General features: G+C 40.4%; 1 protein-coding gene across 1 annotated transcript in view; it reads right to left on the bottom strand.

Moving 5' to 3' along the window:
* The window catches only part of LOC145350822 (heterogeneous nuclear ribonucleoprotein L-like), a 33,229-nt gene extending 10,052 nt beyond the window's left edge, over nt 1-23,177 (bottom strand). The window contains exons 1-7 of the mRNA XM_080200158.1: nt 22,719-23,177; nt 14,277-14,461; nt 9,072-9,309; nt 8,691-8,778; nt 6,760-6,854; nt 6,595-6,667; nt 1,994-2,053 (exon numbers count right to left, since the gene is read on the bottom strand). Of these exons, the coding sequence (XP_080056284.1) occupies nt 1,994-2,053; nt 6,595-6,667; nt 6,760-6,854; nt 8,691-8,778; nt 9,072-9,309; nt 14,277-14,461; nt 22,719-22,868 (889 nt within the window). The 5' untranslated portion in view covers nt 22,869-23,177. The remainder of the gene's footprint in view (nt 1-1,993; nt 2,054-6,594; nt 6,668-6,759; nt 6,855-8,690; nt 8,779-9,071; nt 9,310-14,276; nt 14,462-22,718) is intronic.
* Nucleotides 23,178-23,454: the final 277 nt, after the last annotated feature.

A 23,454-nucleotide genomic window follows, 5' to 3' on the forward strand; every position in this document is an offset into this window, starting at 1 on the left:
AGCCTAATTTTGCTCCTATGTCTTATGGTCTAGTTCAAATTAATTTATAATTCGGTTATTGCATCTATGCGCTTAGTCGTAATGATAGGTGATGTGTAGAAGGTACTGAGATAATGAGACAGGTATATTCTGGTTGGCAGTTTAAAGCTTTCTGCAGAGATGGGAACGGCTGTAGGTAAAAAACATGGACTGTTCCAGGTCAATGCTCCATTTATTCTGCAGCATCAAGACAACGAGAGCAGGGGAAAGGGCACCAGCATGAAGCATTAGAGAAGATGCAAGGTGGCAAAATGCATTAGAATCAATAGTAGTTCAAAAACAAAAGGGTAACGTGTGAGGCAGATTTAGAGAATAAGTAAGTAAATGTATGGAGCTTCTGTTGGTGCAGACAAAATAGCCACACGACATGATATTGTGGGTAATAAGGGAGTTGGCTTAAGAAAATGAAGGGATGGGCACAGAATATTCCTGGTTACGATATATTTGGAAAAGGTATAACAGGGTTAGATGGTAATATCAATTGAGCTGTTGGTACAGCACTGGTAAAGAATGCTTATTGAAGATTCCAAGGCAGGATCTATTTGGTTAGAATGAATGAAGAAAGGTATTATCATACTGCTGGGTGCATTATAAGCCAAATACTAGGAAGGTGATGGAGGAATAAATTTTGGAAAGTCCAGAAGTAGGTGTTAATGATAATGGAGTGGTGGTGGGCCCTTCCATTAATACAATGCAAATACCACATCAACAACAAGGTGATAATCCTGACACAAACTTTTAATTTATACAATTAACAGAAGTGATTGCATGGATTAAAAAAAAGGCTAAAGGGTTGGAGGGGAGTTTAAAAAAAAAATCACCTGGCTTGGATAGAAGATATAATTTTGCAGGTGACAAAACTCAATTTTGGTAAATTTGAGGATAGTAGGGAACTTCAGGGCATTCATTGCAGCATGAAGTGAATTATTTTGGTGAGAGAAATATAGAATAGTAATATAAATTAAATGACAGTATTAAAAGAGTGGCTGTGAAGGCTGCAAGGTATAGAGAATCTCAGTCTTCTAGAGGCAGAATGCAAATTAGGGAGGTGCAAAGATTTACTAGCACAACAGCCAGAAGTGAAAGATTTCAGTTATTTGGAGAACTACAGAAAACTGTACTGTACTTTTTAGAACCAAGGTTAATGGGAAATGACGACATGAAGGATTTGGGAGATGAGGAGAAAGCACTTCCAGTGGTAAAAAGCTTGGTAACTAGCGGTTTAAAATGATAGGTCATAAGAGCAGAGATGATCAAGAAAATAGTCTTACCAGCAAATTATGCTAACTCTGGAATGTGCTGCCTGAGACCACATGTTTCCTTTTTTGAAAGTTACTAAACTGGATAATTATTGTGCAGCTGTAAACATTGTAGAGCTATGGGCTAATTGTATAAGCTTTTCAAAAAGTTGACATCAGCACAATAGGTCTATTGGCATCATTTGAAATTCTATAGAAAGGAGAACCTCCTTACAACTGCAAAGCCAATAGAATCATGATTAATATTACAGGGCAGATTCAAACATCAATAAATAGTTTCCTCAGTGGCAAATAGAAATTTAAAAGTTAAAGTTAACTTTAGTGTCATAAGTAGATTTACATTCACACTGCAATTTAAGTTACTGCGAAAATCCCCTAATCGCCACACTCCGGCACCTGAGGGAGAATTTAACACGGCCAATTCACCTAACCTGCTCGTCTTTGGACTGTGGGAGGAAACCGGAAACCGAAAACCCACGCAGACACAGGGAGAATGTGCAAACTTCACAGACAGTGACACAAGCAGGGAATCAAACTCACTGAAGCAGCAGTGCTAACCACTGTGCCACTAAGGATCGTATCCAAGGAACCCATTGCATTTTCTAATAAAGACTAGAAAGAAAGTTCCCCACAGATTAAAAGATTACCAAAGGGGGGGGGAGAATGTTCCACAAATAAAATAGGTCAAAGATTACCCCCATATGTAGAAGGGTGATCTCCCAAAAGGGCTGGCTGTCCTTGTCGCCTTCTTTCATCTACAATCAAGGAAAGGTGAAATTTAGTGGGTGCAGATGTTTGCGCAAGTATACAAGTACTTAAATTCAGCACCTAGGTTCCCTCTGCAGTATTCAAAAAAAAACTACACATTTTCCATCAATATATTGTACAGAAAGTTGAAACATTTGTACATATGGTCAATTTACAATTGATAAAAATACAATTTTGAAAAAAACAGTACCTGTTCTTTTGTACCATAAGCTTCAAACAGCAAGATAGAGCAGTTTCAAAACGGCCTTCTTAATAACTTGCAGGAGGATTCAGCAAAAGCGTGATGCTTCGCCCCTGCATTACAGTTTTATAATCAGTAAATACAGGGTTTTAAAAGGTGAACAAATTATTTTTTTAAAAAAACTTTACACATGGTAAAAACAGGAGAACACTTGGTTCACCAAATCCAATGGCTTTAAACCATTACAAATAACCATATTTACCCAGAAATTTACTTAGATCATTAGTCAGTGACTTCTCTGCCAAACTGATGCATAAAGTTAAATGCTAAAAAAATCCAGATTTGCAGCAGAATATTGAACAAATCTTGTGGCTTTGAAACTAAAGCCAAAAGATATGGACTTGGTCAACCAACACTGAAGCTTTTTCACAAATCCAGAAACAGTTTAAATGTAATGCAAAAGATGGAGTAAAACAAACAGCCAAAATACTTACACAACTTTTAAGACCCAAAAAACTCTGCCTTTCATAGCATTTCCTTACAAACACAATTTATGAAAAAAACATTTAATTAGTGTCACAAGTAGGCTTACATTAACACAGCAATGAAGTTGCTGTGAAAATCCCCTGGTGGCCACATTCCATCATCTGTTTGCGTATGCCGAGGGAGAATTTAGCATGGCCAATGCACCTAACCAGCACATCTTTCACACTGTGGGAGGAAACCAGAGCAGCTGAGGAAACCCATGCAGACATGGGGAGAACATGCAAACTCCACACAGACAGTGACCCAAACTGAGAATAGAATCCTGGTGCTGTGAGACAGCAGTGCCATATTTAGCAGATTGATGCCTCAGTACATTTTATAGCAAGAGGTTAGGTTGAAAAAGATCACTGAAAGATCCACTGAATAAGAGTGACTTCCTAGTGAATTACTGACACAATTCTTTAGCCAGTAACAAGTTAGACCAAGACAAGTATGTACAACATTACCACTCAACTGTAAAAACAAAAGTCCAGTTGTGATCTGGGCAAAGACACTTTTTTCCCCAATGTAGAAGGTATTAAATGTAGGGAAGTGGTTAAAACTGGGAACAAACATTTTTCCTTTGTTTTAGGGAAAGGCCAACACACCTCTGCCTATATATCCACATACAGAAGCCAGAGCACAGCAGGGGCTGGTGCTTAAGCAAAAAGCAGACCACATTTCCTCTTTTTGCTGCAAGTGGACTAAAGGAAACTTTACTGAGAAAGGGTTCAAACGAGTGTGTTTGGCCAAAGTTCATCCATTATGCCTTAAGCACTGCTTCACGCAGTCAGGTGCCACATGAGTCAGAACCAGAACTATGTTCCTTTACTCTGTCCCATTTACATCAATATTTGTGAGCGTGCACCACGATTTATACAACTGCTATACGCAGCTGGTACAGGGACTGATCCATCAGTTTCTTCTTCCCCCTTTAACACCTGATCCCAAGGCAAGTGAAAATGACTAGTGCTCAATTCATTGAAGATCAATTCATATTTTGGGTTAGCTCAGTTACACCTCATGCAGAACACCACTGAATCTCATTATTAGCACAATTCTGATTTTTTTTTTTAAAAAGTTTTATTTCCTGAATGTAGCATTTGCCAATATTCAGATTTATTTTAATGGGAATTTTTTTATTCCCATTGTGTAAATGTTATAAGGCTGCATCAACAGAAGGACTTTTATATATTGTTATGAATCACCTTGGAATACCCCAAAGTGCATTACAGCCAAGTAACTACTTTTTGAAGTATAGCTGCATAGCCATTATGCAGGAATATGGTAATGAAAGATAATTGTTTTATTCAGGATTGGATGAGGTCATGAGGAGAACTTCCCAACTTGAATATTTGAATAAATCCTTGCACATCCATTGGACAGGACCCAAATTTAAATCCTCTCATCTAAATGGCAGTACCTGAAATAATGCAGCACTCCCTCTTGTACTGCAGTGAAAATGCAGCCTGGATAACAAGCTCAAGTTTCTGCAATAGGACTTGCATACCCATGGCCTTTTGGATTCAGTCAAGAGTGTTATCTACCGTGCTACAAAGATAAAGGACTTAATAACTGGAAGCAAAGTAAAAGAAAATACAAGTTCCTGAAACATCATGCACCACTGATATTTTAGGTCTTAAAAGTATGTATAGTATTAATGTGGGGAATGTGGTCATTTAAAAATTACAGTATCAATGATCATTACCCCCTTAAACACACATTATAACGGTTATATGGCGTTAACCAAAAGAAACAATTTGAGTCCTTAGAGCCCTCCATCCAGCAGGTATTCAATGGTTCCTGGATTTGTCAAAAAGCTTGTTACTTCAGTCTCAAACATCAGAAGTCTCCACGATTTTTTAAAAAAGTCATTAAGTGGACTTCTTCTCTTCATTTGAAATTTACAACGGTTGTTTTCTCTTTAATGATTTATTTCACAGCATTTAATTCATTCAAATAGTATTTCATTTCAGTCTTACGATGGCACCTTGCAAACATATCCTCTGTGCACCGATGAATGTGAGAGAAAGAAAAGTGTCCTTCCTGATCAAGTTTCCTGAGGATGTGTTTGCATGCAGTCTGGGTGAGCTGAGATTTATTAAGAGTCTGTTCTGTTTCTGAAGGCTGGATTGCTGTCATTTGTAACTGCGAAATGCTGGCATTCGTTGGCGAGGTGCATGAAGTGGTTAGTTTGCCTGGCTTGCCCCTCTTCTCTCTGTGGTGTCACTTCGCTGGTGTACCTGAGAAAATGTCTTGCTCCAGTAAGGAGGGGGGAAAAGATCAATATCCTTTCGGCAGTGAAGATATTAATCTGCAGAAGGTGAATGTAGCTTTGAAGATTTAGTATCTCTGTAACTGAAGTCTTGGTTCTCTCTTTCCCCTTTGAGTGAAATGTTCTTGAGTACTGCGTGCGACTTTGAAAGCTGCGATTTTCTATGCCGTAGCCTTGTTTGCATGTACAGTTCATGTAGGTGAGCTGCAGCTACAGTGCTATAACAAGTGTTGCAAGTGAACTTCAAAACATCCAGCAGAGGACAGTGCAGTTCACAGGTAGCTAAACCTTGAATATTTTTTCCAAACAGATGTTAGACTACCAGCAATTACTGTACAGAAATACAAACCATCAAGTAGCAAGTGGTTACAATAATTAGGAAATTACTGTGCATCAATAGCAGGAACCATAAAGAACTATAACTTTGGATCATATTTTCAGCTCCTATAGAATGAGTGCATTAAATTTCACTCCTAGATAAAAACTAAAGATAGCTAATTTGTTTGGCCTATTCAGTGAACAGGTTTCATACCTCAAAACTCCCTTCAAAAATTTAAAATCTTTTGATTAGTTTACAATCTGGGTGGGGCAAACTTTGAAAAAAAACAAAGCAATAAAGTAAACCATATTAAAACTTTTTTCTTTTTAAAAGTTAGAGTAAAACATCTGAGTGTTGCACTACTGAAAAGTTAAAGATATGAATTCCATCTACCCCCTCCCCAAAGAATTAGCCACCCCCTCATTTTTATACAAGAGTTGGGTACCTCAGTTTGAACCATGGAACTGTTCTAGCAAGCTGCACCACTCAGATCACAAAGTTGCACCTGATGTCTCCCTGCATTTCCTACTCTCTTCTGAAACGAATAACTCTCACAAGGCTTTGGTTCTACAAGCGAGATTAGCTACTTTCTACAAATAAAGACCAACAATTCCAACAGCCTCTTTCATGACCTCAAGATGCCTCAAAAAGGTCTTTACAACCAATGATGCATTTCTTGAAATACAGACACTGTTGTATGGTAGAAAAAAATACCAATGCCTTGTGCAAGTCAATTAATTCAGGAGAGAAATATGTTTCACAATATTAATATAGTGTGATTTCCACTGGGAAGCCACAGAATAGCATTGAGGAGAAGAAACCCACTTCAAATTCCACCTTTCTGCAGCTTGGAACACCAAAACCCAACTGTCACCATCCCTGTTTAAAAGATCAATTCTCCAGTTTCTGTTTGGCATGGGCAAAATACATCTGTGAAGTTTAAAAACAAATCCTCAGTTTCTAATTAAAACATATAGCAGTTAGTCTATTTTATGTGCGCAAACCAACCAAAATTAGAATATGGTAACGTTGCAGACTAATACGGCTTTTAGTAGATCCTGATTTTAGCACATTTCCTGTTGCTAATTAGAGAAATTTCTCTCACTATTCCAATCCTGGATTCAAGACAAAATTGGCATTCGTTGCTGGAGGTCTAACATGGAAAACAGGATTCTTCATGCGCACATAAAATCTAAAAACCTACACAAATAATGAGGGAACACCATACCTCGTGCAGTCAAATCAGGATTAGTGTAGTCCCAGGACTCGCTATCATTCTTGAACACATTCAGTCGTGTAGGCTAGTGAATTGAAAGAACATCTCTTTGTTTTAATGTGAGAAAAGAAACACAATTGGCATTTAGAAAAAAAAACAAATGCTTTAACAGATTACCTTTGCATACTCTATTTTTAGTGTGCAGCAACCAGAATAGATGTCTGCACCATTCAAAGAAGCCTTAGCCTTCTGGGCACTTTGGACTGAATCAAATGTGCATGGTGTTAAGGAGTCAACGATCATTTAATGTTAACAACTAAGCAACAGTCATGGCCAAACCCATTCTATCCTATTAATAAGAATACATGTTCGCTCTCATCTCCTTCCCACCATCTCTCATATTCCCCACATACCCTCCAACTCAATTTTCCTTCCCCAACAAATAAGAGACTTGGATCCAGTATAAAGACTAGACAGTTTCGGATGAAGTAGTAATTTACGTGGAGGGCTGTGAATAGTTGGAATTCCCTATACCTATGAATGGTTAGTCATTGAGTACATTCAAGACAGATAGACTTTTGCACACTATAGGAATCAAGGGATATGGGAAGAGAGCAGGAAATGGAGTCATGTTAAATGATCAGTCATGATCTGGTGCAGGCTCAAGGAACTGAATGGCCTACTCATGCTATATTCTACCAGGCATCTTTCAAAATCTCAGAACATCCCAACAACCTTTACAGCCATTAAGTACAGTTGAAATATTGTCACCGTTGTAATTAGGAAGCTCAGTAGTCAATTTGCAAACAGCAGGTTCCCATGAACTGTGATGAGGCAACTGACCAGATAAACTGCTTTACTGACACTGAGGGCTAGATTTCTGGACTCCTTTGAGGGGAAGACAAGTCCTAGTTTAATTCCACATCCAATAGTGCAGCCCTCAGTACCAACACAAGGCTGAATGGAATTAGAATTTCTGAACTAGAATCACAAAATGGGTGAAGTCATTCAGCCTGTTGTGTCCAAGTCTGCTCTCTGGAAAACCAATTCACTTGGTCCCAGTCCCACTTCTTTACTCTATTAGTACATAAATTCTTTCTTCAGGTTATTATTCAATTCCCCTTTAGAAACCATGACTGAATCTGCCACCATCATACTCTGGCAGTACATTCTAGATTTTGACCATTCACTGCATAAGAAAGGTTTTTGCTAATCTTACTTTTGGTTCTTTTGCCACTCTAAACCTGAGCACTCTTATTCTGAAACTTCGCAAAAATTATTCCCATTGACAATCTACTCTATCCAGACCCTTTAGTTTGAACATATCCATCAAAACTCCTCAACTCAGGATCTCATGTATATTAACCACTTTCTCAACTTGCACTGCCAACTTCAGTGATTTATGCATTTATATGTCCATGGGTTGCAAAAGACATGGGTTTGGCCATAACTTTTGCAACCCTTTAAAAAATTATCTTCTTGTCCTTTATACAAAACATATTACTTCACGCTTCATTAAATTTCACTTAAAACAGTCACTCATGCCACCAGCCCATTTCTCCTTAGAGTTTATCATTATCTTCCTCACGGTTCACAATACTTCCAAATTTTGAAATTATGCCCTGCAAACTCAAATCTAGGTCATCAATATACACCTTGAAAAGCAATGGTCTTAGTACTCCTGGGAAACCCCAATACATATCCAACCCAGACTGAAAAAATACCCCACTATCCCACAACTGTTCCCTGACATGCAACCAACTTCTTCTTATCCATGCTGCCCTTTTATTCCATGGGCTTCAATCTGGTTGACATGTGGAACTTTCTTCACCACCACTACTCCCTGCTCCCCCAGCCCATTTACACTACATCAATTGCATTAACTACACCAATCCCACTAACAACGCATTTGTGGTTATACGGTTGTGTTGATGACAAATGCAGGTAATTAATAGTGTTCTAAAGCATTTACTAGGATGCATGCTACAGGTCAAAAGAATCCAAAACCAATTCCCCAACTCTTTAACTGGGGAATTAAACTGGAACTGAAAGAAAAATCAAATCAATGTGCATATTTGGCCAATGCCTTTCTGCTACCACAAAAAGATATTCAACCAGAGCCTGTATTCCATTCTTCTTGAATATTACAATACGCAGGACTGGACCACAAGCGTTGCAGACAGTGTATAGAACATCCTGAAAGATAAGACATAAGGATTGGTTTGATAGAATTTTGCATACAAAAAAAGCAAACAGAGTTAAAATGCAACTACTTTAAAGATCTACCTTAAGATGCTCCGTTTGAATTTGTTTTAGATTGCAATTAGCTTGTTTTTTTCAAACATGAAGACTTAACTTAAAGACAGACATCTTCCAATAAAACAAATAGTATTAAGTTACCAATAGTCAGTACACTTTACTATAAGTTGCAAGGAATTAAAAGCAATTTGGCAAAGTTAGCGAACTCTTTCAGTAGAAAGCAAACTTACCGTTGTGATTGGATACAGAGGATTCTGAATGGATAAAAATAGAACGTTGTTGACATGCTTTGGATCTTCAGGACCCCCAGGACGAGTGATTCGTTGACTGGTAGAGAAGTTGAAGAAAGCAGGATGTCCAGCAATATTGACAATCCGGCGTTTAGAGTAAGCAACACACTTCTGAGCACTTCGTAAATCTTGAAACTCCACTAAAGCTTGTCGTTTGTTGGGCAACATCATCACGTAGCTGGAATAATAAATTCATCAGCTTTTAAGAACTGCTCTTAAATTTCCTTGGGACTAAAAACACTGCTGCAGCCCAAGAAGCTTATGAGACACAGGACATCTCTTTGATCACCCCAAGAATCCCCTTGGGCATGATGGAAATCAGCACAAGTCAACATTCACATCTGAGCCAGGGGTTCAGATTAATACAATGATTAGGTCCCCACAAGCAACCCAAGACAAACTGCGTACTGACTATAAGAAATTTCATAAAATATTCCAAACATTGAGATTTAAATATTTATGAAATAAAAGAGCAAATAACCATGTTTCTTTTTGTAATATTAAATTCTGTAATCATCTTAAAACCAGCTGGAATGGGGCTGTTTACCTTGGACCTTAAGAGCAAATCTGATAATGGTAGTCAAATTCATGGAGTCTAAAGAATAAATAAGAAAAAAAAACTGTTCCTACTTCAGAAGAATCACATAAGAACATAAGAAATAGGAGCAGGAGTAGGCCATCTAGCCCTTCGAGCCTGCCCCGCCATTCAATAAGATCATGGCTGATCTGTTGTGGCTCAGTTCCACTTTCCCGCCCTCTCCCCATAACCCTTAATCCCCTCACTTATCAAAAACCCATCAACCCACGTCTTAAAAATATTTAGCGAGGCAGTCTCCACCACCTCAACGGGCAGAGAATTCCAGAGATTCACCACCCTTTGAGTGAAGAAGTTCCTCCTCAACTCCGTTCTAAACCGCCCCCCCTTTATCTTGAGGCTGTGCCCCCTAGTCCTACTGTCCTTTCTGAGCGGGAAGAGTCTCTCCACCTCTGTCCTATCCATCCCATTCATCATCTTATACGTCTCAATGAGATCTCCCCTCATTCTTCTAAACTCTAAATGAGTACAAGTCTAGTTTATTCAGCCTCTCCTCATAGCTCAACCCCCTCAACTCCGGTATCAGCCTAGTAAACCTCCTCTGCACTCCCTCCAAGGCCAAAATATCCTTGCGCAAGTACAGCGACCAAAACTGCACTCAGTACTCCAGCTGCGGCCTCACCAGTGCCCTATACAGCTGCAGCAAGACCTCCCTACTTTTATATTCAATCCCCCTCGCTATGAAGGCCAGCATCCCATTCGCCTTCCTGACCACCTGCTGCACCTGCAAGCTGGGTTTTTGCGACTCATGCACAAGGACCCCGAGGTCCCTCTGCACCATCGCCCACTGCAGTTTTTCCCCACGTAAGTAATAGTCCTTCCTACCAAAGTGGACCACCTCGCACCTGCTAGAGAACATCACGAACTAGAGAACATCAATTTAGGGTGAATGGCAAAAGAACCAGAACCATGAGGGAAATCTTTTGAAGAAAACAGAGCAAGTGGTTAGGATCTGGAGTGTGCTGCACAAGCGAATGAGTTGTAGCTTTCAAAAGGAAATTGTAGAAGATAGGATTCATACAGGACAACAAGGAAACAGCAGTGAAGTAGGACTACCTACATTTTTCTAGAGCTGGTTCAGACAAACTGGACATGACCGTTTGATATTGCAATCTGGTTTTATATTCATGTACAGTAAGCTTTAAGACTCAAGTCAACATCTGACCCAAATACTATTCTATATATAATTAGATCAATTACATACTGAAGAAAGTCAATAAAACAGAAAGGAAAGGCAAGAATTACTCAAAGAACAATTTAGGTATGTACTATGAAGACTAGCAGAAAAACAGCAAATTAGTTTATTGCCAAGATTACAAGTACCTGATGTCACAAAAGATGTTATCGGTGAAGGTGGTTCGTGCTAGTGTAAAATTTTATTTTAAGGTGGAGTTGTGTGAAACCTCAGTGAGAACAACTAACCCAGTTGTGGTATAAAGACCATTAAGAACCAATACGCATAAAAAGGGTTAAGACAAGTATAGAAATCACTAAACTCACCCAGTTTGTGTGGCTATTACTTCTTGTTCCAAAATATTTCTACAACCCTGAACTCCTTAAGACTTCCTCCTTCCCAAACAACATCCAAATTAAATAAACCTACAAGTCAAGTTCAGTTTATAGTAAACACAAATTACAAGGCTGACGACCAAATCTGGGAATTTTTTTTTCCCCTGGTACAGCAAAGATATTTAAACTGCCTTTACAAAGGTTTCAACACTGCCTTGGCACCAAAGACCTGATGTGGGCCTGCTCTCATCAGCTGCAAGATGTGGGCCTGTCCTCTCTGCTTTCGAGGGTACTGTCAATAATACCATTTTTCCTCTGATACTTCATTCTGTATTTGGCTGCTTGTATCAAATTTCTTGACTCTAGAAATTGGCATACGTATACCTTCACTGATAGCTCACTCATCTAGGTAAGCTGTTTCCTAATAGGGCAATTTAAACCTGGTTGTGTCTAGATGCCTGCTAATCTTGTTTTTGGGGAAAGTTACATCTTTTGAAATTCGGGTACTGCTGTCGCTAGACAGATTGCATTGTCATGCCTCGTTAAATTCAACTTATTTTCATTAGTTAACTTCAATGTGTTTTAAAAATACATTAGGAAGAATTGCCCATAGAACTTTCAAATGCTTGGAATAATTTATTTGAATGGCGAAAGTATTAGGGATGCAGAGAGATGAAAAATATTACAATGTATAGTTAGGATAATAGGGAGAACTTGACAATCCAATAGGAATTTTCAGGTCCTCTACCCCCCATCAATTCAGCCAAAAGCAGATGACAAAAGTGGGTGATTTAATTCAGCTGAAATATATATACTTTTCTTAAAAAAAAAATCACATTTAACAGTAACAGGCATTAAAGCAGACCAATAATTTACAGAAAGTTACTTTCTGTCTAGCCACCCCTAAGGCCATTGAGATTATTTTCAACCATCTAGGAAGCTGCAGTATACACTGAAGGAGTGTACTTCTATATCTTCTGTACATGTATAGTGATGCTGCGCTAGCAAGTGCCTGTTTCCTCAGCAGGAGTTTTTTTAAAGAAAACCAGAACAGGCTACAATATAGGGAAAAAATTATATACCTCAAATGTCACATTCCACCACTCATTTCACTTCATAGTATTTTAATTCAAACTCCAATTTTCGCAATGGTGGAGTATTTCTTGAGCAACTGTCTGAGGGTGTCCTGTCTGATCACCTGTCTTTCCTAAACCCAATCACAGCACTATATAAATTCTCTCCCTCATCCATTTCATCCCAGAATATGGACAATGGGGAACCTGTAGATGTGATGTATCTGGATTTCCAGAAGACATCTGACAAGGTGCCACACCAAAGACTGCTACATAAGATAAAGATGCATCGTGTTACAGTTAACATACTAGCATGGATAGAGGATTAGTTAAGTAACAAAAAGCAAAGAATAGGGGTAAATGGATGTTTTTCTGGTTGGCGATCAGTGACTAGTGATGTGCCTCAAGGATCAGTTTGGGGCTGCAGTTGTTTACGATTTACATAGATGATTTGGTGTTGGGGACCAAGTGTAGTGTATCAAAATTCACAGAGGACACTAAGATGAGTGGCAGAGCAAAGCGTGCAGAGGATGCTGAAAGTCTACAAAGGGATATAGATAGTTTAAGTGAGTGGGCGAGGGTCTGGCAGATGCAGTACAATGTTGGTAAATGTGAAGTCAGCCATTTTGCTTGGAATAACAGCAAACTGAATGATTATTTAAAAGGTTAAAAAATTGCATCATGCTGCTGTGCAGAGGGACCTGGATGTCCTTATGCAGGAATCTCAAGGAATGGGTTTGCTGTTACAGGTTAATTAAGAAGGCAAATGGAATTTTGTCCTTCATTGCTAGAAGGATAGAGTTTAAAAACAGTGAGGTTACGTTGCACCTGTATAAGGTGCTAGTGAGGCCACGCCTGGAGTACTGTGTACAGCTTTGGTCCCCTTACTTGAGAAGGGATATACTGGCACTGGAGGAGGTGCAGAGGAGATTCACTAGGTCGATTCCTGAGTTCAGAGCGTTGGCTTATGAGGAGAGACTGAATAGAGTGGAATTATGTTCATTGGAATTCAGAAGAAAGAGGGGAGATCTTATAGAAACATACAAGATTATGAAGGCAATAGATAAGATAGAAGCAGAGAAATTGTTTCCACTGGCTAGTGAAACTAGATCTAAGGGGCAGAGCCTCAAACTAAGGGGAAGCAGATTTAGAACTGAGGGGAACTTCTTCACACAAAAGGTTTGTGAATCTGTGGAATTCCCTGCCCAGTGAAGCAACTGAGGCTACCTTATTGAATGTTTTTAAGGCAAGGACAGATAATTTTTTGAACAGTAAAGGAATTAAGGGTTATGCACAAAAAGATCAGCCATGATCTTACTGAATGGCGGAGCAGACTCGAGGGGCCAGATGGCCTACTCCTGCTTATAGTTCTTATGTTCTTATATGGCTAAGCTACATTGGCACTGCAGCCCTGAGAATTAATATTGCCAGGGAGGGCAACAAGAGAAAAGCCAAATCATTCCAGGTGGTGAAATATTTTACCTTAACCACTCAAGAACAATACTAAGAATTTACTATTTTAATTGTAGTGCACACGTACAAAAAAATGCCAACTGAAGCAGCAATTCCCATACTAAAAACTGGTGACTACAGTGCTGCCAGGGTAACACCACACAGGAAAACATTTAATTAAACAGCTCAACAATAACCTAGATTGCTATCTAAAACCAGCCGGTACATATTAGAGATCAACATTCCAGTTCAGGAAAGAGGTTAGGTCCCAAGATTACATGCTCACAATTCTAGTAGCTGAATTTCCATTTCAAGAAAAAGTATCTTTTGACAGACCACAGCAACGAAGGAGCACATCAACAAATAAAACTTAAGTCATGAGAAAAGAGCATTTTACAGTAAAATATCTGGTTCTTTTCAACAGCATTGTTCAATTTTATTTTTGAAACTGAAAATGAATCATATAAAGCCATTGGGAATTCTAATTACTCCAAGCCACGTAAGTGATTAATTTACCTTATGAGTCCAAATCTGTCAACACCCTTCACCAGGTCAGCTTCGATGACAGAGTCACATAGAGCACGGACATGAACCACAGGTGATGGGGCAGTCTTGTATTGACTCCTTGGTCGATCACGATCTCTATCACGGTCCCTGTCTCTATCTCTATCTCTGTCACGGTCCCGATCTCTGTCACGATCCTAAAATTGAAATGTTGTTGCTGTAAATAAATCTTCAAAATATATTCTCCCATTTTAACCACTGTGTGGAATAATACTTCAAATCAAAAATCTATGAAGTCTCACAGGTACTAGTTCACGGCAGTGTGAAACACCAGGCTGTAGATATTTACTTCCAACAAGTCTGCAGCGACCAGACGTGCTTCAACTGTTGTTAACTGACAAATGTGACATCAGCTGTGGCTCGGTAAGCCGCACTCTCACTTCTTGAATCAGAAGGCCATGCATTCAAGTCCCAATTCAGAGACTTGGGCACTTCAATCCAGACTGATACCGAAGCACAGTGGGAGTGTGTTGGGGTCACCTTTCAGATAAGATTAAATCACAGCCTACTGACCTTCTCAGGTGGAGGTAAAAAGTCTCAGCACTATTTCGAAGTGCACAGGAACATTCCCCAGTCAATATTTATCCTTCAGATATCAGCAATACAGATTCTGATTACATTTCTATTTGAGACCTGTCTCTGCAATTTGGCTGTGCTTCCTATATTACAATGAATGACGAATACACTTTAAAAGTAATTCTTTGGCTGTAAATACTTTGTTTTGAAAGGTACTATACAAGCATTATAAAAGCAAAATATAGCAGATGGAGATCTGAAATAAAAACAAAGTTCTGCAGAAACTCAACCAAGCTGACAGTGTGAGAAATATGATGTGGAGTTGCCTGTATTGGACAGGGGTAGGCACATAAGTTGTTTCACAACACCAGGTTAAAGTCCAACAGGTTTATTTGGTAGCACAGGCTTTCGAAATGCTGGTCCTTCATCAGATGAGTGAAGAGTTTGGTTCACAATCAGGGCATATATAGACACAAACTCAATTACAAGATAATGGTAGCAATGCGAGTATTAACATAAAATCAAATCTTTTCATGTGCAGGCAGTGAGTGAAGAAAGGGTTATGCACAGGATAAAGAAACGTGAATTGTCAGGACAGGACAGTTAGTGCGATTTTGCAAGCCCAGGCAAGTCGTGGGGGTTACAGATAATGTGACACGGACCTAAGATCCCGGTTGAGGCCATCCTCACGTGTGCGGAACTTGGCTATCAGTCTCTGCTCAGCAAATCTGTGTTGTCATGAAGGCCGCCTTGGAGAACGCTTATCCGAAGATCAGAGGCTGAATGCTCACGACTGCTGAAGTGTTCCCCGACAAGAAGAGAACACTCCTTGCTTGGTGACTGTCAAGCAGTATCCACTTATTCGTTGTCGTAGCGTCTGCATGGTCTAACCCTCTCTCCATTCACATTGTCTGCACCTGACAAGACTTGACTACCTGTTAAGACTCACATTCCAACCATTACCTTGTAATTGAATGTGTCTCTATACGTCCTGAATGTGAACCAAACTCTTCACTCACCTGGAGTGGCACTCCAAAAGCTCATGTTACGTAATATACCTGTGGACTTTAACCTGGTGTTGAGACTGCTTACTATGAGAAATATGGTTAACGTTGAGTTCAATAGGATTTCTATTGAATGCAAAAATCACAAGGACTTGAAACATTAAATTTTTCTCCCTACCCTATGAAGGAGTTCATTCTTTACATTAAACTAAAAAAATCCCTCTTGTGCATTCATTGGTTCAACAAGTACATCAAAACAGAACCATTATATAAACCTTGAATCTCCAGTTCTTAAGCAAATAACTGGACAAACCCAAAGAAAGAATCCCATCTTCTCCCCACATCCTTCTTTTTCAGGTAACAGTCTAATTCCTTTTTCAATATTTTGATTGAACCTAGTTCCACCACACAAATCAGGCAGTGCATAAGCTTTCTTCTTATACCATGTTGCCAATTACTGTAAATCTGTGCCCCCTTGTTCTAGATCTTTTCACATATGGTAATAGTTATTCCCTACCCCACATGACTGAATACCTCCATCATATCTCCCCTTAACCTTTTATTCCCAACTTCTCCAATCTATACTATCAACGCACTCTCTCCTAGTGCCTTCACATCCTTTCTGAAGTGCAGCACTTAGTACGCAATACTACAACTGAGGGATTAACTTCTGATACAAATTCAACATATGCTCTTAGTTTGTGAATGCCATAGATCCCACACGTTGACACGTGGAAAAATGTTACAGTATTTTATGAAGAGTGATGAGGCAATCCAGAATTGTTACTGAACAAGGCTGAACTAGGGACATTGCACCAAAATAAAATGGCTATATTTTGCCAAATTATATTTAGTTCTGCATAGTATATAGTTCTTGAAAGTAAATAAGCAGAGTTCACAGCTACACAGTGCCCCTTTAAAGAAAGGTGGCAGCCATTAACCTGGGCCCATCAGCATACAACTACACAACTGGCAGTGAGCATTTTTTTCTAAGGTGTTCCCTCTCTCTAGATTCTTCCTACCAAAATTAACCAGAAACTGAAGAGTGTGGATACAAGAACAGGCCAGGGGAACAAATTTCTTGACAACTCGCCTCCCAACTCTCCAAAACTTATCTACAGGGCACAAGTCAGGGATGTGATGGAATCACCTGGGTGACGCCCTTCCAACAAAACTCAAAGCCACTTGATTGACAACCCATCCATCAATTTAAACTCTCCGCTACTAATGGATATTGTACACAATGCTGCCACTTTGCAAGTGCAGTGCAGCAATTCACCTTCAGTGGCATCTTGCAAATTCACAACAGCTGTCACCTAGAAGGACAAAAGGAACAGATGCATGGGAACACCACCACCTGCAAGCCACTCATCCAGAATTGGAACTACTGTGCCTTTCCTTCCTACACTGTAGGTGTAGCTATAATACATGGACCCCATCAATTCAAAAAGGCAACTCACTACCATCTCAAGGAATTAGGGGTGGACGATAAATGGTGGCTTAGTCAGTAATACCCACAACCAGTGAGCAAATTAGAAAATAATCACATTTCTATGCATTGAAATTCATTTAGTATCTTTTGGCTCATTCCACCAGATTGTCTATGGCCTTTTAAAACTCCAAACAAGCCTCCTCAGTTTACAATGCTTCCAGGTTTCATATTTGTGCCCTGCACACCAAGGTCCAGGCCATTACCAGGAGAAGCAAGGGTCCTGGGGAATTCCATGATAAACCTTCCTCCAGTCCAAAAACACCCAATGACCACTACTTTGTCTCCGTCAGTCAATTTTACATTACTTTACCACATCTTCCATAAAACTAGAGTAGAGACAAGGCAAGAAAGGTATTAATATGGGAAATTACAGACCATGACAGAAAGGAACAGAATGCAAACATAACAGCAAATCAGATGGTTAAAAGGGTTTAAATGAAATAAGAAACAAAAGTAAAGGCTATACCTGAATGCATCAAAACAAAAATAAATAAATATGATCTGATATCCCTTAGAAATACAATATATAGGATGACACAAGTTAGGATCTGAATATTGAATAGTACTTTCAAGTTCAGGAAGCTAGGGAAAGTAGATTGGGGGGTTCTTAGCACAAAAGAGGGGATGACCAAATTTCAGGAAACCAGGCTGTAGGAGGGTCTTGGATAGATACGGGAATTGAGGAATACAAGAAGTCACGTGTATTGTATAGGACCTCAAACAGGAACCATACATTATACAGAGTATAATGGAAGAGATTGTCATTAAGGTACAGCAATGATCATGCTGACCAGAAAGATCAGATGGAAAAAGATGACTAAATACAAAATTAATAAGGTTTTTGAGTTATTGAACAGTGGGGCAGGCTTAGAGGCCGAGTGGCCTAACTCTGCTCCTAATTCTTATGTTTATATGGTTTAACTTGCTGCTCAGAATGGCGAGGCCCTCCTTCAACTCAATGCTAGGTCAGTAGTTTTTAATGATTTCCAATTTTAACAATTTGATTTCCTTTTGTCATTACTTTTAATCCCACCATCCTGAACCCTTGGTCCCTTGCCAATATCCCCTTTATGGACTTTCCTCTTCCATCAAATGCTGTTTCTAGTGGTACTGAGTAGGGATGAGAGCCACAAAACCAGTTCACCGAAAGGATTAGCCAGTCTTAATGCAAAAATGACTAAACTGAAGGAATGAACTATATGAAAGAACTGAACACTTAGACTCAAGATAATAATTCGCAAAAGAATGAGGGGAAGTTATTTAACATAAAGGCAACAAGTTGTGAACAGAAATTCAATACTTGTGGAAACAGCTTCAGTAGTTTATTTCTGAATTACATACAAGTAGCGAACATTGTGCAGCATCTCCAAATGGCTAGCACAGGCACACAAGGTCAAATGGCCTGTTTGATTCAGTATGTACTCACTGCAAACAGAGTAACTTAAGAGTGTATAACAATTACAGAATTGCGCCCACAACAAAAAAATCTCAACCTGCAGAATACAATTGCAGAATGATCAAGACCTTAAGCAGCCTGCCCTGGCTCTATACAGTAAAGCACCCACTTCTCTTCCACAGCTCTTATTTTGCTACACCAAAAAAAACTTAACAGGGTACACCCCATATCGACAGTGGGAGTTGTATTTTGCAAATGTATACATCTCCCAAGAGAACGAAAAGAACTTGCACTTAACAAACTTTTCATTACTTTGAGGCATTCCAAAAGTGAGACTTGGCTGCAAAGCCAAAAGACATTGTTTTAAGTGTAGAAAATCTGGTAGCCAATTTACACAGCATTTTGCTATTTGTAGGACCAGATAATTGGTTTTGCTGATGTGAATTATGAAATTAACACTTATCAGGTCATCTGCCCTTCTTCAAAACAATGTTGCCTAATCTTTTACATCAACTATGGGGACAGGCCATGGTTTAAATTAATTTCTGAGGCACGTGTCTCTAGCTAGCCAACATTTATTGCCCATCTCTAGTCACCAGAGGGCAGTTGAGCCAACCACATTGCTGGGTTCTGGAATCACATGCAGGCCAGATCAGGTAAGGACAGCAGATTTCTTTCTCTAAAAGACATTAGTGAACCAGATGGGTTTTTCCTGACAAATCAACAATGGTTTTATGGTCATCGGTAGATTCTTAATTCCAGACTTTTTTTTATTGAATTCAAATCCAGTCCAGAGTGTTAGTTGAGTTTCTGAATTAACAGTCTAGCGATAACACCACTAGGCCATCACCTCCCCTGTACAATTACAAGTACGGCACTGCACTGAAACGTCCACCAAGATTAAGTGTTCAAATCTCTGGAGTGGGGCTTGAAACCACAACCTTTTTGATTAGAAGATTGTGTGCTATCAGTAAACCATGGATGACAAACTGGAAAATAGCAGAGACTCTAAGGGGGAAAAAAAAGTATCTCCTTTCCTTCTCTATGAATGGTATGCTTTGTCTGCATAAAACACAAGAACCAATACTTTTCACTGTATACTAGTATGTGATAATAATAAATCAACTCATTTTCTGAACTTTCAATGGCAGTCCAACTTGCAAGTTGTAGAATCATTGTTTAGAACTATTTGATGACAGGAATCTGGAAACAAACTGCCTGCATACCACAAAAACCAAAGTCTCAACACTGCAATGGGAAGATGGATGGTGAAATCTTAAGCTACATAAACTCCGGCTTTAAAAAGGGTTATTTTTGCTGAAAAATTTAAGAAAAAACATAATCTCAGGTAATTATCAAGATCAAACAAGGGGCTCTTTTGTTTAGAAAGCCACCTTAAGATTGGGGTGGGGTTTGATAGAAGATAAATATGCTAGTTATTAATATATCAAAAAAATGTACCTAGAGAGAAACTTGATATCCCTTAGAGGTGTTCGGCTTTTATACTGAACAAAGCTATGAGTCATTCGCTGAGGTGTATATTCATTTTTAACTTCCAGTACATCTGTGGCAAGTAAATCAGCATCAAGTATTTGGCCACAGCTTTGGCTAGAGTCACTGCCTAGTTACTGAACTTGGCCTTGGAAATGTGAAAAATTGGCCACTCCTTTCGGAAGGTTCACCTCCAGGACAGAGATCAAAACTGAGGGAATGTAAAAAAGTTCAACACCTATTCCTATCTTTTATTTATTACACATAAAAAGTAGCCTTTTTATATATTCCATATCCTGTGAGAATTCACAACACGAATAGCTTATTCTTGGTTAAAAAACCTCATGGTTGAACACTTATCTTGTCCTTCAATTACTTAATTTACTTTCAATGATTCAATTTAAAAGGACTAGCTAACTTTTTAAAAAAAAATACAACAGGCAAAACTTAGTCAATACAAATATTGACAATTCCCCAAATGCCAAAACAGGAAATCTGATAGATATATTTAGATTTTGTGTTCCCCTCAAAGTTCTAACAGCAGCAAGACAATCTCTGGTACTTTTAAGAATGCAAAAAAAAATAAAATGTACTTGTTTTACAAATTCACTAAAATCAATAAATGCTATGATTTAAAATATGTTTCAATAAATTCTACTGGAGTTTCAAACACGAGTTTGAAAAAAAGCATCTTGAGGAACTACTATCTGTAATGGCATTCCACCCATTAACTTGCAATATTGTGAATTCATGTGAATTTAAATCTCAATCTGTCAAAGTTCTGCAATTTACAGTTCAAAACATTCAAAAGAGGAAATATGAAAGGCATGTCAGGAAATCCAAAGATGTGCAGGTTAGGTGAATTGGCTATGTTAAATTGTTCCTTAAGTATCCTAAGGCGTAGGTTGGGGAATTAGTGGGGTAACTACATCGGGTTGTGGGGATGATGTCCAGGAGTCACTGCAGACTTGATGGGCCAAATGGTATCCTTCTGCAGGGTACAGGATTCTGAGTTTCCAAAAGAGCGGGAAATTCAGCAATTCCCAACATTCATTACCTAATTTGTTTGTCTATTTGGTTTGATCTTAGAAGAGGCCAACATTCATTATCTTCAGTTCCAATCACTTGTTTTAGAACCTGAGCAAAAACGTCCCCACCAATTAGTGAGCCTGCATACCATAAAGTTTGCAGATTTCCATCGCTCAGAGCTACTGCACTTACTCTTCAGGATACCAGAACGTTGATCAAGTTACGTCGTATAATGTAAGTTGTATCATACTGCTGATTTACAAAACCATAATAGATTCACCCAATATGGCTGGCGTATTTACTCAGTAAACAGCCACGTTTTACCTACGCTGAACACCACTTTCCAAGGGCTTTAGTTACGGAACACTTCGCAGCAAAGATACAACCACACAGGATTTGTAATAGAATCTTTATTTCAGAATGCAATTTATTTTTAATCAAATTAGATTGATATATGTAGTCAAATAGGATGGGCGTAAAACATTTAGTTTTTAAGACACCATTCCTCGGTTTGAAGTGTCTTCATCATGAATGAAACCAACAAACATAGCACCCAACATGTTTATCCGCATGATAAGCGAAGTGGACGGGTTATGCCAACTCGCACATGCAGAAAAGCCTCTGCCACTCTTTCCGCGCGATCACAATAAACCGGTGATCGTGTCAGATTGACACCGCTTTACATAATATATTACAAGCTTCAATTTCAAACTGCCAACACCCCCCCCCCCAAAAAAATGAACGCACCCGCGTTAAAATACAGGTCAGCAACTGCACTGGGGAGAAAAAGTGTCACGCTGGCACATTTGGTGCACTGCGAAAAAAGGGTCAGCTTAAAGGATCATAATGGAATGGGAGACGACGCAGAGAACAGGGGAAGAATAAACCGGGACTAAATAATTTAAGGAAAACACAATGAGTTATTAAATAAGGACGCTATGTCCAGGGCGCCAGTGTTTTCATTTTAAGTGCAGTTTGTAACGAGCCCCTCCATCCCTATTACACAAACGTTCGGACACCCGCTCTGGCTCCCGGCCCCTCCCCCACCCCACCCGCTCTGGCTCCCGGCCCCTCCCCCACCCCACCCGCTCTGGCTCCCGGCCCCTCCCCCACCCCACCCGCTCTGGCTCCCGGCCCCTCCCCCACCCCACCCGCTCTGGCTCCCGGCCCCTCCCCCACCCCACCCGCTCTGGCTCCCGGCCCCTCCCCCACCCCACCCGCTCTGGCTCCCGGCCCCTCCCCCACCCCACCCGCTCTGGCTCCCGGCCCCTCCCCCACCCCACCCGTTCTGGCTCCCGGCCCCTCCCCCACCCCACCCGTTCTGGCTCCCGGCCCCTCCCCCACCCCACCCGCTCTGGCTCCCGGCCCCTCCCCCACCCCACCCGCTCTGGCTGCCGGCCCCTCCCCCACCCACCCGCTCTGGCTGCCGGCCCCTCCCCCACCCACCCGCTCTGGCTCCCGCTTACCCCGGCGTCTGAGCCACCGCGTCCTTCATCGTCGTCGCTGTCGAAATCTGTGTCGCTCTCGTCGACCTTGAGCCGTTTGGACGGGTGGCGGGAGGACTCGTAATACTCGTCCGTATAGTCTGTCGACTCGTAGTAATCCACCGAAGACATTTTTTCCCCTCTTCCCCCACCTCAATGTACTCGAACTCGACTTCGTCGACTGAGGCCGCGGCTGTTATGTAACTCGGTTAAAAACTACAGACGCTTCACACAAAAAATACCAGCGCTCAATTCATCAATTCGATACGTCGAGACCTTTTACCAAAGCCCTCGATGCTACCGTTCAAGCTCAAAAAACAACAAAAGACGGTTTGAGTGAAACACGTCTCTTTCCCCTCAGCTCCTGCTCCGTCCTTTTGTCCGCGACCCCGAAACTGCAATGCTCGGGCTCAGCTCGAGGCGCATGGACCCGCCCCCCAGCCTTCTCCTGATTGGTCCGATTCCCACCCGGCGTCCACTCCGCATTGGTCGCTGGAACAAAGGAGGCGAAGCCTGCTGGCCGTCCCGCGCTCTGATTGGTCCACACAAACGTCCATCATTCCACTCCGGCCCCGCCCTTTCACCCCGGTGCTGTTGCTACAGCATTAGACCAATGGAACGGGAGGTCGTTCGGCCCCTCACCCTTCTACCCCCATTCAGCCTCCCTAACCTGTTCCCTTCTCCTCTATTCATTGGCCGTTCAGCCCCCGCAACCTGT

This window comes from Carcharhinus amblyrhynchos, chromosome 12, assembly GCF_965287045.1.
Source record: "Carcharhinus amblyrhynchos chromosome 12, sCarAmb.v2.hapA, whole genome shotgun sequence".
In the NCBI taxonomy this organism is placed as follows: domain Eukaryota; kingdom Metazoa; phylum Chordata; class Chondrichthyes; order Carcharhiniformes; family Carcharhinidae; genus Carcharhinus; species Carcharhinus amblyrhynchos.